This window comes from Diaphorina citri, unplaced genomic scaffold (genome assembly GCF_000475195.1).
Source record: "Diaphorina citri unplaced genomic scaffold, Diaci psyllid genome assembly version 1.1 scaffold1752, whole genome shotgun sequence".
NCBI classification, from domain to species: domain Eukaryota; kingdom Metazoa; phylum Arthropoda; class Insecta; order Hemiptera; family Psyllidae; genus Diaphorina; species Diaphorina citri.
Window position 1 is genome coordinate 7514 of NW_007379178.1, and position 13938 is coordinate 21451.

General features: G+C 38.9%; 1 protein-coding gene across 1 annotated transcript; it reads right to left on the reverse strand.

Moving 5' to 3' along the window:
- Window positions 1–269: 269 nt before the first annotated feature.
- Window positions 270–7200, reverse strand: LOC103517120 (uncharacterized protein DDB_G0283697-like). The gene is made up of 5 exons (XM_008482139.1): window positions 7183–7200; window positions 6593–6658; window positions 5887–6018; window positions 2663–2901; window positions 270–1986 (listed from the first exon to the last, which is right to left on the reverse strand). The coding sequence occupies exons 1-5, from the start codon at window positions 7198–7200 to the stop codon at window positions 270–272; spliced, it is 2172 nt and encodes a 723-aa protein (XP_008480361.1).
- Between the last annotated feature and the right edge of the window lie 6738 nt (window positions 7201–13938).

Genomic DNA, 13938 nt, shown 5'->3' on the forward strand with positions numbered 1-13938 from the left:
CTGATGACGAAATGAAGATTTTACGACTGTGGTGGAGGTTTTTATTCCCACGGAAATGATGACCTTTTTTCCGTCTGTCTCTCTAACTCTAATATCTACCTACCTATCTTCTTATGGAAGTTGATAAAATTGATTGAAATAAAAGAAAATAAAAATATAAATTTTAAAAGACAATTGAGATTCGACTTCCACTCGCGATCTTGGTCTGACGATGGGAATCTGAGTATTCCCGAAAGCTCACCAAACTTTCTTTAGTTGAATGTCGAATCTCAATATTGTGCAGTTGAGTTATCTCCAGTTTCGTCTAGAAAGTTTGTGTCACGTCTCTTACAGCAAGCCTCACAGGCCGTGTTAGCGAGTCTATCAATCTCGGTGTTCCTCTCACTAAGCTGCCCCCTATAGTGGTCAATCAGGCTCTGGTACTCTCTAGCCTCGGTCATTTGTCTCTTGACCAGCTCGCTCAGAATATTCTGATGTAGACTATCCACGGATTTAAACTTGAGCATCATCTCTTTCCGTTCCATCTCGTAGTTGTTTTTGATCAGATTGAATTTGACATCGAGTGAGTTGAGTTGTTCGTTGTGACGGTTGGATTTTTCAAGAAGCGTTTCTAGTTTGGTGGTGATTTCGGCGATTTTATCGTCATATTTGGCGTATTCTCTTTTATATTCCACATTGGTGTTATATTCTTTGTTATATTTGACGTTGGCGTTAGGTTCTTTATTATATTCCACATTGGTGTTATATTTGGCATTGGTGTTAGGTTCCTTCTTATGTGTGACATTGATGGTGACAGGAGGTTGGTTGTTGGTGATATTTTTAGCGTTTTTGGTGATCTCGTGTGGAGTGTTGCTGATGTGACTTTCCTCAGCTTTGTTGTTGTATGGGGCAACGTTTGCATTGGTGGTCACTGGTTGGTTGTTGGAAGTATTTTTGGCGTGGCTGTCGGTCTTGTCAGTAGTAATGATACTGATGTGTATTTTGTCAACCTTTTCATTGCTATAGGCTAGGTTAGAAGGTTCATTGTTGCCAGTATCTTTGGCGCTCTTAGATGTGTCGGTGATGTGAAATTTTTCGTTGTTTTCACGGGCGCTAAGCCTTGAATTTACCTCACCGGTTTCCTGCTCGTCTTTTTCTGTACCAACGTATTTCCTATTGAGAAACACTTCTTGAACTTCTTTCAAACGCTTCTGTTGTGATTGATCTTCAGCGCTATTCCTTTTGTTGTTTGAACTTTTAGAACCTTCTTTGATGTCATGGATTTCCGGCTTGTTTTCCAAATTGTTTACGTTATCACTGTCGTTGTTCTTTAGCTTTTTATTTGATTCCTTGAACTCTTCAATTTCTGAAATGCTCTTAAAATGAGCACTTTCTATTAATTGTTTGATCGAACAAGCAGATTCATATGGAAAGGGAGGGAAACTATCCACACTTTTCCTTTCAGTTCCATTAATCTCAGTTTCGTTTATGTCCTTGTTAACATTACTCTGACTCTTCCAATCTCTCTCATTTTCAGATTCAGTGACATGTCCAGCGCTTTTTCCTACTGCGCCAGTTTTGCTCGGGACAACTCGTTCATAATCTTTTCCAACAAGATCGGATCTTGTACCTATTTCCTCATATTGCCTGCGCTCAGTCTCTTCAAACTCCAGTTCATCTCTGCTTTCTTTTCTGAAATCTTCTTTTTCTGCTTTTCTGAAATCTTCTCTGCCTTCTTTTTCTTCTTTTCTGACCTCTTCTTCTTCTTCCAAATCCTCACTATCTTTATAGCAACTATCACTGTTAGTACCTTCTCGTTCATCGCCCATACAAACTTCTCGTTCCGTCTGCTGCATCTTGCGACTCGTCTTAACATGAAACTTGCTCATCAGATTCGGTTCACTTCTTGCGCCGCGCAACACACTTCCATTTGGTGTAGCGTCCAGGGAACTCACGTCACTTCCCAGTCGGTAGATGGTGAGGCCGCTCTTCTTACACTCCATCGAGCTGAAAGACGGTACGTGTTCAGAAGTCACGTCAATGGAAAAAAAAAAAAAAAAACAAAAAGGAGGTGTCACAAATGAGCAGTAATTACTGAGACGGTACTTGTTTAGAAGTCACGTCAATGGAAAATTTGCTACGAAAAAGAGCTGTCATAAATTGAGAAGTCACCAGTGTTTTTATAGGGTTAGGTTAAACGCAAAAAGGAGCTTTCACAATTGAGGAGTGACCAGTGTTTTATAGGGTTAGGTTAAACACAAAAAGGAGCTTTCACAATTTGAGCAGTGACCAGTGTTATTACAAAGGAAGCTTTTGTGTTTAACAGTGTCACGACAGTGAATAAAAAAGCTCATTTTTGTGTGTAACCTAACCCTATAATAACTGGTCACTGCTCATTTGTGACAGCTCCTTTTTGTAGCAAATTTCCATTGACGTGACTTCTGACCAAGTACCCAAAAGGAAGCTTTCTTTTTCATTGTGGCTTCTGAATAATTACCCAGGGTTAGGTTAAACACAAAAAGGAGCTTTCTTTTTCATTGCCGTGGCTTCTAAAAAATTACCTGAACGATATCTGATTTGACAACAGGGAGCTCACGTCGGTAGATCCCTTGTAGGTTAAACAAAAAAGGAGTTAGACAAAAAGGAACTTTCTTTTTCATTGCCGTGGCTTCTGAATAATTACCTGAACGACATCTGATTTGACGACAGGGAGCTCATGTCGGTAGATTCCGAGCTCCCGTGACTATGTGGTTTGAGCCACTCCTTCACATGGTCCAGCATATTCATGGGAATAGCGTTGATCATCACTACTTTCCTGTGGTAGTCCTTGAACACGAACACCATGTCGAAGTTCTTCAGCTGGAATTGAACCCGCTCGAAATGAACCAGCTCGACGTCCTCGAGGGAAATCACGAACGGGGGCTGAAATAAGAATAGAAATGGTAAAATAAAATTGAAATACAGTCCAACCTGTCAAAGTGGGAATCCAAGGGACCGACAATTTTTTCCCAATTATCCAGGTTTCCCACTTAGAGAGGTTGCCATGAAGGGGCCACGATTTTTTTCCCCAGTAATCCAGGTTTCCCACTTAGACAGGTTCCACTGTAATTATTGAGAATAATTATTAACAAAGAATCTTCAAGAAATGACATTAAACATTGTAACTTTGACACCTCTCTTGCCGCGTACTTTTGGTCTGATGATGAGGATCAGAGCATTCTCGAAAGCTCACCAAATTTTCTTTGTTGAAAGTCGAATCTTGTCTGTTTAGTTTTTAATAGAAATGTTAGTAATTCGCTCAGTTCTGGGGCCCCAAATTTCAAAGATAGACCTGTCTTGATCTTGTAAACTTTTGTTCCAAATTTCATCAAAATCGGACCAGGTAATCGCAAGTTATAGCGGGTCACACAAAAAGGTCAATTCGATTTCGGGACGACAGTTACATTCAAACATCTAAACCAAATGCAAAACCCTCGAAATAAAACATAGACATACAATTAAACTTTCGTTGCCAGCCTAGTTAGCTTAGTTGGTAGTGCGTCTGCCTTGTAAGCGCTAGGCCGCGGGTTCGATTCCCGCCCGAGGCGGATTTTATCGAAGGAATACCTAAGCTCTCAACTTTGCATATCATGCTAAACGTTACAGTGAAATTATATGTACAAAACAATAATGATGGATTTTACCAATGACTTAATGGTAGATTTCACTAATGTGAGAATTTTTAATGCTCCAAAAAGGAGCTTTTAGTGCTCCAAAAAGGGGTTTTTAATGATCCAAAAAGGAGGAATTTTTAAAAAGTTCTTTAGGGATTATTAAAATCTCTTTTTTTGGATTATTAAAAATTCTCCCATTAGTGAAATCTCTCATTAAGTCATTGGTGAAATCCACTATTAGGCTGGTGATCACAGACACTTTTGGCTCTTTTAGGCTCTCGTTTGGCCAGGCTAGTGAGCTTGGAAACACGCCCGCCTGGTAAGCGCTAGGCCGCGGGATTGATTCCCGCCCGCGGCGAACTTCATTCTAAGCAGATAACTAAGGTTCACATATTTTTCATAGTCAAGTTCATAGTTTCCTAGTGAAGTGAAGACTTCAGTAGTACTTATTTATTCTATCATTAGATAAGGTTCGTTCTCGGAACGGTTAGCTTTTTCCTATCCTGTCCTGAATCTCTCTCCGACTTCGGGACGGCAGGTAAATTCTCCAATCAAGATTAAATAGCCTTTTCAAAAGTGCCTCTAATCCCCAGCATTATAATATTACATTAGGCAATTTAATTTCTTGTATCAAATCAACAATCAACATGTATCAGCAGGGCAGCACTATTGAAATTATTACATAAAGCCACAATCGATGTTTCAAATTCCAAATATCAAATTCAAATGTTCTCTTAAAAATGAATGAATTTTCAGACATCATAATAACATCTGTTGGCATGATGAGACTTTTTAGTCTCTGAAAACTCTCAGTTTTCCTCTTAAAAACTAGTTCATTTTTAGTCGTATTTTTTCTTTCCGAGTCGATTTCTCCTCTTTTAGCGTGGTATAGCGCATCGACTGTGTGGGGCACAGCTTTAAAGCTTTACTTTTTTCCTCTTAAAATTAGCAATAACTCACGGACAAAAACTTACTTCTTGGACTTTTTCGACGACGAATGATGATGTCCATCGTCCTCTCGTGGGCGTTTCTTATCCCCATGGCTGCTCTTGTGCGAGCTTGAACTCTTACTGGGTGATTTATGCGAACTAGAGCTCTTATGATTGGCCGACGAACTCCCCTTGTGATTGGACGACGAACTTCCTGATTTGTGATTGGACGAGCTAGAGCTCTTGTGATTCGAGGAACTGGAACTCTTGCTGGGCGATTTATGCGAACTCTTGTGGGAGGAGGACGAACTTTTGCTCGGGGACTTGTGCGAGCTTTTGTGGTGGGAGGAGGAGGACTTGTGGTTTGAAGAAGAGGAGGAGGATTTGTGCTTCGAAGAGGAGGAAGAGTGGGAGGAGCTTTTGTGTTTACTCGACGAGGAGGAGTGGGAGCTTTTACCTATGAATAAGAAGGGACGAGGAAAAGCAATAAATATTTTAATTTAAAACAGAATTAATTTCCCAGAATTCCCCGCCTTGCCTTAGCACGTAAGCGCTAGGTCACGGGTTCGATTGCCGTCCGGGGCGGACTCAGATTACCAATTCTAGTAAAAAAAATGTAAATGCAGTTTCTTTGTGTTATTATATCACAACTTTGGTGCTCACTGCAGCATTGTGTACGATTTTTCCCAATATCTCAATAATCCTAACATCCAATGTTTACCTACCATGCTGGCACCGGTCGCTATGCGCATTTATTGTCATCCCTACTCATTTTTCTCACGAGACTGAGTGGGCCCCGCAACATCCAGTCACGGAGTCAATCATTAGCTTGATACAAATTTCTTGACCCCGCCGGGAATCGAACCCGGGTCTCCCGCGTGCAAGGCGAGTGCAGTGACCACTACGCCATGGGAGCTAAACCAAATGCAAAACCCTCGAAATAAAACATAGACATACAATTAAACTTTCGTCAGGTCAACAATAGGTAGTATATTTTGATTTTTTTCTCAATGGTAAGTAGAGGTTACTATTTTTCAGGACTTTTTTTTTAATTTCTTTAGCCAGCCTAGTCAGCTTGGTTGGTAGAGCGTCGCTAGATTCGATCCCCGCCAGGGCCGAATTTTATCCTGAACGGATAATGTTCGTTCTCGGAACGGCTGGCTTTCTCCTGTCCAGTCCGTCCTCCTCTCTTCGATTTCGGGACGATAAGACCTTGGCACTTACAGTTCCCTACGTCAAACCTCTTAAAAAAAAGGCCAAGTATAGAAAAAAGTTAAAAAAAAAAGAGTAAGCGTTTCTCAGTACTGGTTTCCTCTCTTACTCACCCATTCAGTAAGGTTCACTAGACAGCCGGAGGTGGGCTGAAGGAGTACTGTACTACGGTAGGGGGCACCCGGGAACCCGAGCTCTCGGAATGGGGTGTCGAATTCGATCTCCTGCTTTGTAACGTGCTCCACCTGGGGGGAAAAATAACAAATGTAACAAAATTTAGAAATTTAATGGACAAATGTGAAAGTTCCAGTTGACATGTTTGCCAAATATCAATAAAATCAGCCAAACCATTTGGGAATTAAATTAAACCTTCGCTTGTTTTGTTCTATCAAATATACGAGACCTTGTTTAGACTGCTGGAGTAAAGGGACTTTCCAGTCCTATCTGGGCAGGCTGAACAAGGTATATGTAAATGCAGTTTCTTTGTGTTATTATGTCACAACTTTGGTGCTCACTGCAGCATTGTAGGATTTTTCCCAATAAGTATCTCAATAATCCTAACAACCAATGTTTACCTACCATGCTGGCACCGGTCGCTATGCGCATTTACATGTCATAGCTACTCATTTTCCTCACGAGGCTGAGTGGGCCCCGCAACAGCCAGTCACGGGATCAATCATTTGCATGATACAAATTTCTTGACCCCGCCGGGAATCGAACCCGGATCTCCCGCGTGCAAGGCGAGTGCAGTGACCACTACACCATGGGAGCTGACTAAAGAAGTATTATTATTATGATCTCGTCCGACTCTTCACTGGCCTCCGAATATTCCGAGTCCTCCTCTTCACTGAACTCTTCGTCGTCCACGTCTGTCGGTTCGTACACCTGGGGAGCGAAGAGGAAAGAGAAAAAATAAAGTTAGGTAAAAATAATAACAATCTTGGTCAGTCATCTTATAGGTACCTTAGACAATCATTAGTAATGTCATTGTGGCGCTCACAACAACACTCAACACAAATATAATCTTACATAGAAAACGCAGGTTCTCGTTTCTCCACAATTTCCATCTCTGAAGTATAAATAACACTTCCAAATTCCTGGCCAGCACCTGAGAGCTATGTCTAACTGATGAGTTCCAATAAGAACGAAACGCGTGCGGCTGCTCTCAGGTGTTGGCCAAATTGGTGACCCTGACGTGATATGAACACGCAACCGACGTGATGGAAATTAGGAAACTTGAGAACCCTCATCTGGACTTGACCGCGTCCTGGCTGCGCACTCTGCGCAACCCAGCACGTTACCGATGTGTTATGTCATCAGGTCAAAACCTTTTAAACTCGGGGAGAGGGGAAAAAATCGAGTGCAAAGTGTGCAATTTTTCTCTCAAGCCTGGGGATCGAATCCGGGACCTTCTGCATGACAAGCATGCGCGTTACCACTGTATTACCGGTGATCACGAAACACGAAATAAAATTCTCCCAGGTACATCACAAAGGTGCGTTTTCACCAACGCGACCTCTGTCGCGCGACAAAATCGCACGACATTTGTCGCGCGACGTGACCTGTTTTCACTTGCAACATTTGTCGCGCGACGTCACCTTAAAATCTTATTAAAATTAAAGCACTCCCACTCTCATAATAAGGAACAAACTAAAATGAAGAGTCGCGCGACACGTTTCCACTGGCATTTTTAACACGGCCTGTGAGGCTTGCTGTAAGAGACGTGACACAAACTTTCTAGACGAAACTGGAGATAACTCAACTGTGACAGTTCAACAGTTACGTCAAGAAATAGCTCACCTCACACAAATCAACAAAGAACTCATCTACAGCTACGAAACGAAGTTGAAGAAACTGAGGAACGAGAAATACCTCGAGCATAAACTGATGAACACACTGCTCAAAGCGCAGAAAGAAGAGATTGAGATTCACCTCACTGGGCAGAAATACGAAGAGTTACGAAGATTGGCGGAAAACCTCGAATCCCAGTTCGGACGCATTGTGGACGACACGATACGGCGAGCCAAGTCTGAGCATACGCAGAACGCCAAATAGCGAGGGGAGCTTGTAATAGTGTAATACTTGGCGTTTTGTATTACAATTTACAAAATACGTTGAGGAAGAATGAATACGAAAGATTAGCTTTTCACGTTTCCAGGCTTTTTGAGGGTTTGAGACCAAATGGAATCTCTAGATAATACTTGACTCTTTGTCTAACGATTGATAGCTCCAAAAATGAAGAAACGGTAAAATATCGAGTTTCAAGATTTCAGAAAGACTCCTGTGGTGGGCTTGTAAGGAATTTCAGTGGGAAGACACTCAAGTTGAAATGTCTTATAAAGAATCTGTTGGAAAGAGAAGAAACCAAAATTGCAACACATCAACGTGAGCCACAAAATGACAATACAAAAATGGGCAAAGGAAATAAAGAAGAAAAATGATATCGTGAAATAAAAAACCAAGACAGACTAATCAATTCTTGAAAAATCTAAAACAAAGTTTTCCCAAATAATTGGACAGCATTAAGCAGAAAAGAACCATCCATAGGGTAATGCACAATGCCCTATGGATGGTCCTTTTCTGCTTTTCAAATCGAAACCCGAACTGAGACGAATCTGAACTCTGGTGGGTCCAGACTTGTGCAATGCAACGTGCAAAGCATTTGCATTGCACAAGTCTGAAGTCAAATAAATTTGACCGCGCTTCCAAGATATATCGCGTCACAGACACAGACCAAGCAGACGTTTTCATACAAAGTACAACATTGGTACATTTAATCCAGTAAATAACCGAGTGTGGACCTGAGCATTTATAGTGATATAGCCATTAGAAATATTATTTATGTATATTGTAGATGTAGGTATTTAGACTTTTTATTTTTACACACGAAAAAGACAACCTAAAACCAACTTGAAATGCTCATTTTCTGTACATTTTCTAAATTATTAATCTTACCTACGAATAAAAGAAACCAAATTACTTATTATTAATTAATTTATGAACTTTATATAGATTATATTTAAATAAATCATTAGATATGAAAAATGCTTCTTACTGTGTAACGGAATAATGTGTTTTTATTATAGACTACTTTTTTACTTTCCTTATCCTATAGAAAGGAGAGCAATGTAATGGGGTGAAATCTTTCTATTCCTTCAAGAGGTTTGTTTTTACTAATCTAATACCCTTTCATGCATTTTTACTTGCATGCATTTTTCACAACACTATTGACAAAGTAAAAATATCACTCACCGAGCTGAGCTACAGATGTGTACGATTCACAATCTACGAGGAACTGTCCTGCCTGTACCGCACCCAAGGCTACAATACGTTTGGTGAGAAAGTCAATTGTCTGCGGTCCAGAACGGTTTTCTTGTACGGGGAATTGTTGTAGTCTGAGGGAGAATGAATAAATAGGTAAGTATAAGTAAGTATGTTTGGTAATAACAAGAAATACATATTTCTAGACATGGTCTTCACTTGACTGGAGTGGATTATGGACTGTCCCCTATCTGATAGACGTTAAAAAACGACTAAAAGATAAAAGAACAGACGAGTTGATATATTTCGACCATTACTATGGCCATCTTCAGAACAACTAAATAAAAAATTACCAAGTAATGGTCGAAATATATCAACTCGTCTGTTCTTTTATCTTTTAGTCTTGTTTTTTAACGTCTATCAGATAGGGGACAGTCCATAATCCACTCCAGTCAAGTGAAGACCATGTCTAGAAATATGTATGATATCGTACTTGACCATTATCTCAAACTAAACAAAATTGCACTCCAGTCAAGTGAAGGCCATGTCTAGAGATATGTATGATATCGTACTTGACCATTATCTCAAACTAAACAAAATTGATAACAAGAAATGGTAAGAAGAATAGAAGGACTTTCTCAGAAGAATAGAAGGAATTTCTTGGGGGCATGGTTGGTCCAGTGGTAACGCACTTGCTTGCCATGCAGAAGGTCCCGGGTTCGAATCCCACCATCGACAAAAATTTGTATAGTGGTAACGTGCTTGCTTGCCATGCAGAAGGTCCCGGGTTCGAATCCCACCATCGACAAAAATTTGTACTCGTTTTTGGATTGCAAATAATTTACGGGTTACTTTCTGGTTCTTGTATTGACCCAGCACATAAATGGGAAGTATTGTGTATCTTCTTGCCCATCTGATGAGAGGCATACTACGGGATGGACATGCTATGACACAGGCCACATGTGTCTAATGTAGCAGTTGTTTCATTGCTACGAAATAAAAACGGCATTGGACACTCATCTTAAAAAAAAAAAAAAAAAAAAAAAAAACAGGAAACATTTTGAAGAGCTGGTCAAAAGTTGATATCCCAGAGAAAAACAACTCTTCGGCATGAATTCTGATATTATTGTGATATAAATAAAGGGTTAAACTCTACTTGGGAAACATCATACCATCTTGGATTTCCCATGGTTTAGTCCAGGCACTACCAAAAGAGGGATAACCAAAGGAGGGGAAATCATCTCAGTTTCCAGAAGGAAAATGCAACTAAAGTAGGAATCAATTGATCGACGACTACGTGTGGACACAGCTTAAGAGTTTCAAAGAGTGTGTAAAATTGTAAATATATTAGGTATGAATTTTTCTATGATTATTTTTCTAGAAATCCCTGATTATGGTTCCTCTATTCATCCCCTAAATTGTATGCCTATTTTTCCCCTAAATTGAACTATTTCCCCCCTAAGACATCCCTGTATCAATATTGCTTCCCTAAATTGTATCCTATTTTTCCCCTAAATTAAAAAAAAAAAATCCCCTAAATTTAAATATTTTCCCTCTAAGACATCCCTATATCATTATTGTTCCCCTAATTGTATACAATTTTCCCCTCAATTAAGATATTTTCCCCTTAAGAATCCCTGTATCAATAAAGTTCCCCTAAATTGTATCCTATTTTTCCCCTAAATTAAAATATTTTCCCCCTAAATTTAAATGTTCAATCCTTAGTCTTCCAAAGAGAATTTTTATTTCTAAAACAATATATTGTTGACAATAAAAGCTTTATATGTTTTCTTCCCTTGTTTTAGTAGATAAGTTAACCTTCGTAGCTTGTACACATCTCTTAAGTCTTAAACCTTATGTTGAATCATATAAATTTTAATTTAAAACTAAAGATGTAGTTAAAATATTCAAATAATTTTGATAAAAGATAAAAATTATAATAGGTAATAAAAAATTAAAAACGATTTTCTTTGACTAAAGTCTACTTGAAAGGTTTTTTAATCAAGAAGGGTGTGGTCTGAAGAAGAAAATTGATTTTCTTTTCGAGTAACACAGTTTAAAAGTTTTTGAATGCCTGACTTCATCAGTCATTTTTGCAAATGCTTTGCATTTCTGCCGGCAGATATGCGAAGACTTAAATAGGAAAGAACAGAAAATGTATTCTTAATTAATTATTGCTTTTAACTAGGTACCTAATTACCTACATATATAATATTATTTATTTATTATTTGATTTATGTATTTTGTACTAAACTAAACCAAGTAGACAGTAGGCAGACAAAAAGATATGTATGTATTTGAACAAATAAATAAATAAAACATGGTTCAGCTTTATGATTTATTTAGCTAATGTAGAGAGGACAGTCTTCCATTATAAGTTGTTTTTTTTTTTTTTAAAGGAAAAAAACAATACCAATAAAAGTTATCAAATTTATTTTATGAATTATTATTGTTAGAGGTAAGATAGTAAGATGTGATTTGTAATTTTATTGGAGAGATAGCAGAAGAATAGTTCAGGATATGTACAAGTATTCAGTAGTTTTTACGATACAATATTGATATTATTAATTTTGTTTTTCTACCTACCCGGTATGATTTTGTTCCATATTTCAGCTTTTATTATTTTCATTTTAAATTTATGTATACCTATTTAATTTTAACTATTCTTTATTAAATTCTTTGTATTTAATTGAGTTCATTTCTTAGGGAAACTAACTAGGTACTTAAAAACAATTTAATTAATAATAATAAAAAAAAAAGATCGAGAATCAACTTCCCTTGACCTTATTATAAATTATGTTGTTAGGACTTTAGTATGGTACTAGCCCTACTGATTGGTTCACTTCATTCTATTTTCTTTGATTACTATTTATTACTTTTTTTTTACAAAAGTACTAGGAAAGTACTTACTTGTGCTGCTGTTTAGTTTTAGATGTGGAGGAGACTGGATGTACGAAAAGGGAATTTTATTTTGTGACAATATTGCTAGCAGATGCTAAGTACAGTGGATAAGGTCTGTGTCATAGCACGCCCATCCCGTAGTATGTCTCTCAAGAGACCAGCGAGAGGAAAAATACTTCCCGCTATTATTCGTTTCCCATACAACCCCATAGTTAGAATGAACCTTCACAAAGTTACCGCGTCTTCAATCGAGTAAACTTCCCAGCTAGGCCGCGGGTTCGATTCCCGCCCGGGGCGGATTCTATCCTGATGGGATAATGTTCGTTCTCGGAATGGCTGGCTTTCTCCTATCCTGTCTTCCTTCTCTCTTCGATTTCGGGACGATAAGACCATAGCAGTTACAGTTCCCTCTGTCAAACCTCTTAAAAAAAAAAAAAACTTCCCGATGTGTTATGTCATCAGGTCAAAACCTTTTAAACTCGGGGAGAGGGGAAAAAATCGAGTGCAAAGTGTGCAATTTTTCTCTCAAGCCTGGGGATCGAATCCGGGACCTTCTGCATGACAAGCATGCGCGTTACCACTGTATTACCGGTGATCACGAAACACGAAATAAAATTCTCCCAGGTACATCACAAAGGTGCGTTTTCACCAACGCGACCTCTGTCGCGCGACAAAATCGCACGACATTTGTCGCGCGACGTGACCTGTTTTCACTTGCAACATTTGTCGCGCGACGTCACCTTAAAATCTTATTAAAATTAAAGCACTCCCACTCTCATAATAAGGAACAAACTAAAATGAAGAGTCGCGCGACACGTTTCCACTGGCATTTCTACGCGACATTCCTTTGATCCGGACCGACGTTCATCGGATAGAAGTCGCATGGTCGGACGACTTTTTTTCGTGTCGCGCGACACGTTTCCACTATGCGACTGTCGGGCGACAATGTCGCGCGACGTGACCTGTTTTCACTTGCAACATTTGGCAAAAGTCGCGTTGGTGGAAATCCACCTTTAAGGTGTATTTTCAATGACTACTGGAAAATTGACCACTGCTCCATTCAGTATCTAGACTTTCTAGCTCTACCTATTGGAGCAGTTGTCAATTTTCCAATGGTCAAATTCCCGACAGGAAAATACGAGCCTAGATCATGCCAGGGTCCACAATCACTTATTTATCTACTGGATCAGGGGTTCTTAACCTATGGTTCATAGACCACAGTTGTTCTCATTTCTCAATAATACTTTTTTTAAATGTTTAAAGAGGGAACAGACGGAACTGAAACAAGGAAGTTCTCATCGTCTCGAAAATCTTGAAGTAGAAGAGGGAAGAAAAACAGAATAGGATAAAGCCAGCTGTTCCGAGAACAAACCTTATCTGTTTGTGATGTCCGCCCTGGCGGGAATCGAATCCGCCCTCTAGAGCTTGCAAGACGGGCGCGCAATGTTTCAATCTAACTAGGCTTGCTTCACAATACTTCATTAAGGAGCGCGGTAGCACTCCGCCCTGTCAAGTCAAATAAATTTGACCGCGCTTCCAAGATATATCGCGTCACAGACACAGACCAAGCAGACGTTTTCATACAAAGTACAACATTGGTACATTTAATCCAGTAAATAACCGAGTGTGGACCTGAGCATTTATAGTGATATAGCCATTAGAAATATTATTTATGTATATTGTAGATGTAGGTATTTAGACTTTTTATTTTTACACACGAAAAAGACAACCTAAAACCAACTTGAAATGCTCATTTTCTGTACATTTTCTAAATTATTAATCTTACCTACGAATAAAAGAAACCAAATTACTTATTATTAATTAATTTATGAACTTTATATAGATTATATTTAAATAAATCATTAGATATGAAAAATGCTTCTTACTGTGTAACGGAATAATGTGTTTTTATTATAGACTACTTTTTTTATTTTCCTTATCCCATAGAAAGGAGAGCAATGTAATGGGGTGAAATCTTTCTATTCCTTCAAGAGGTTTGTTTT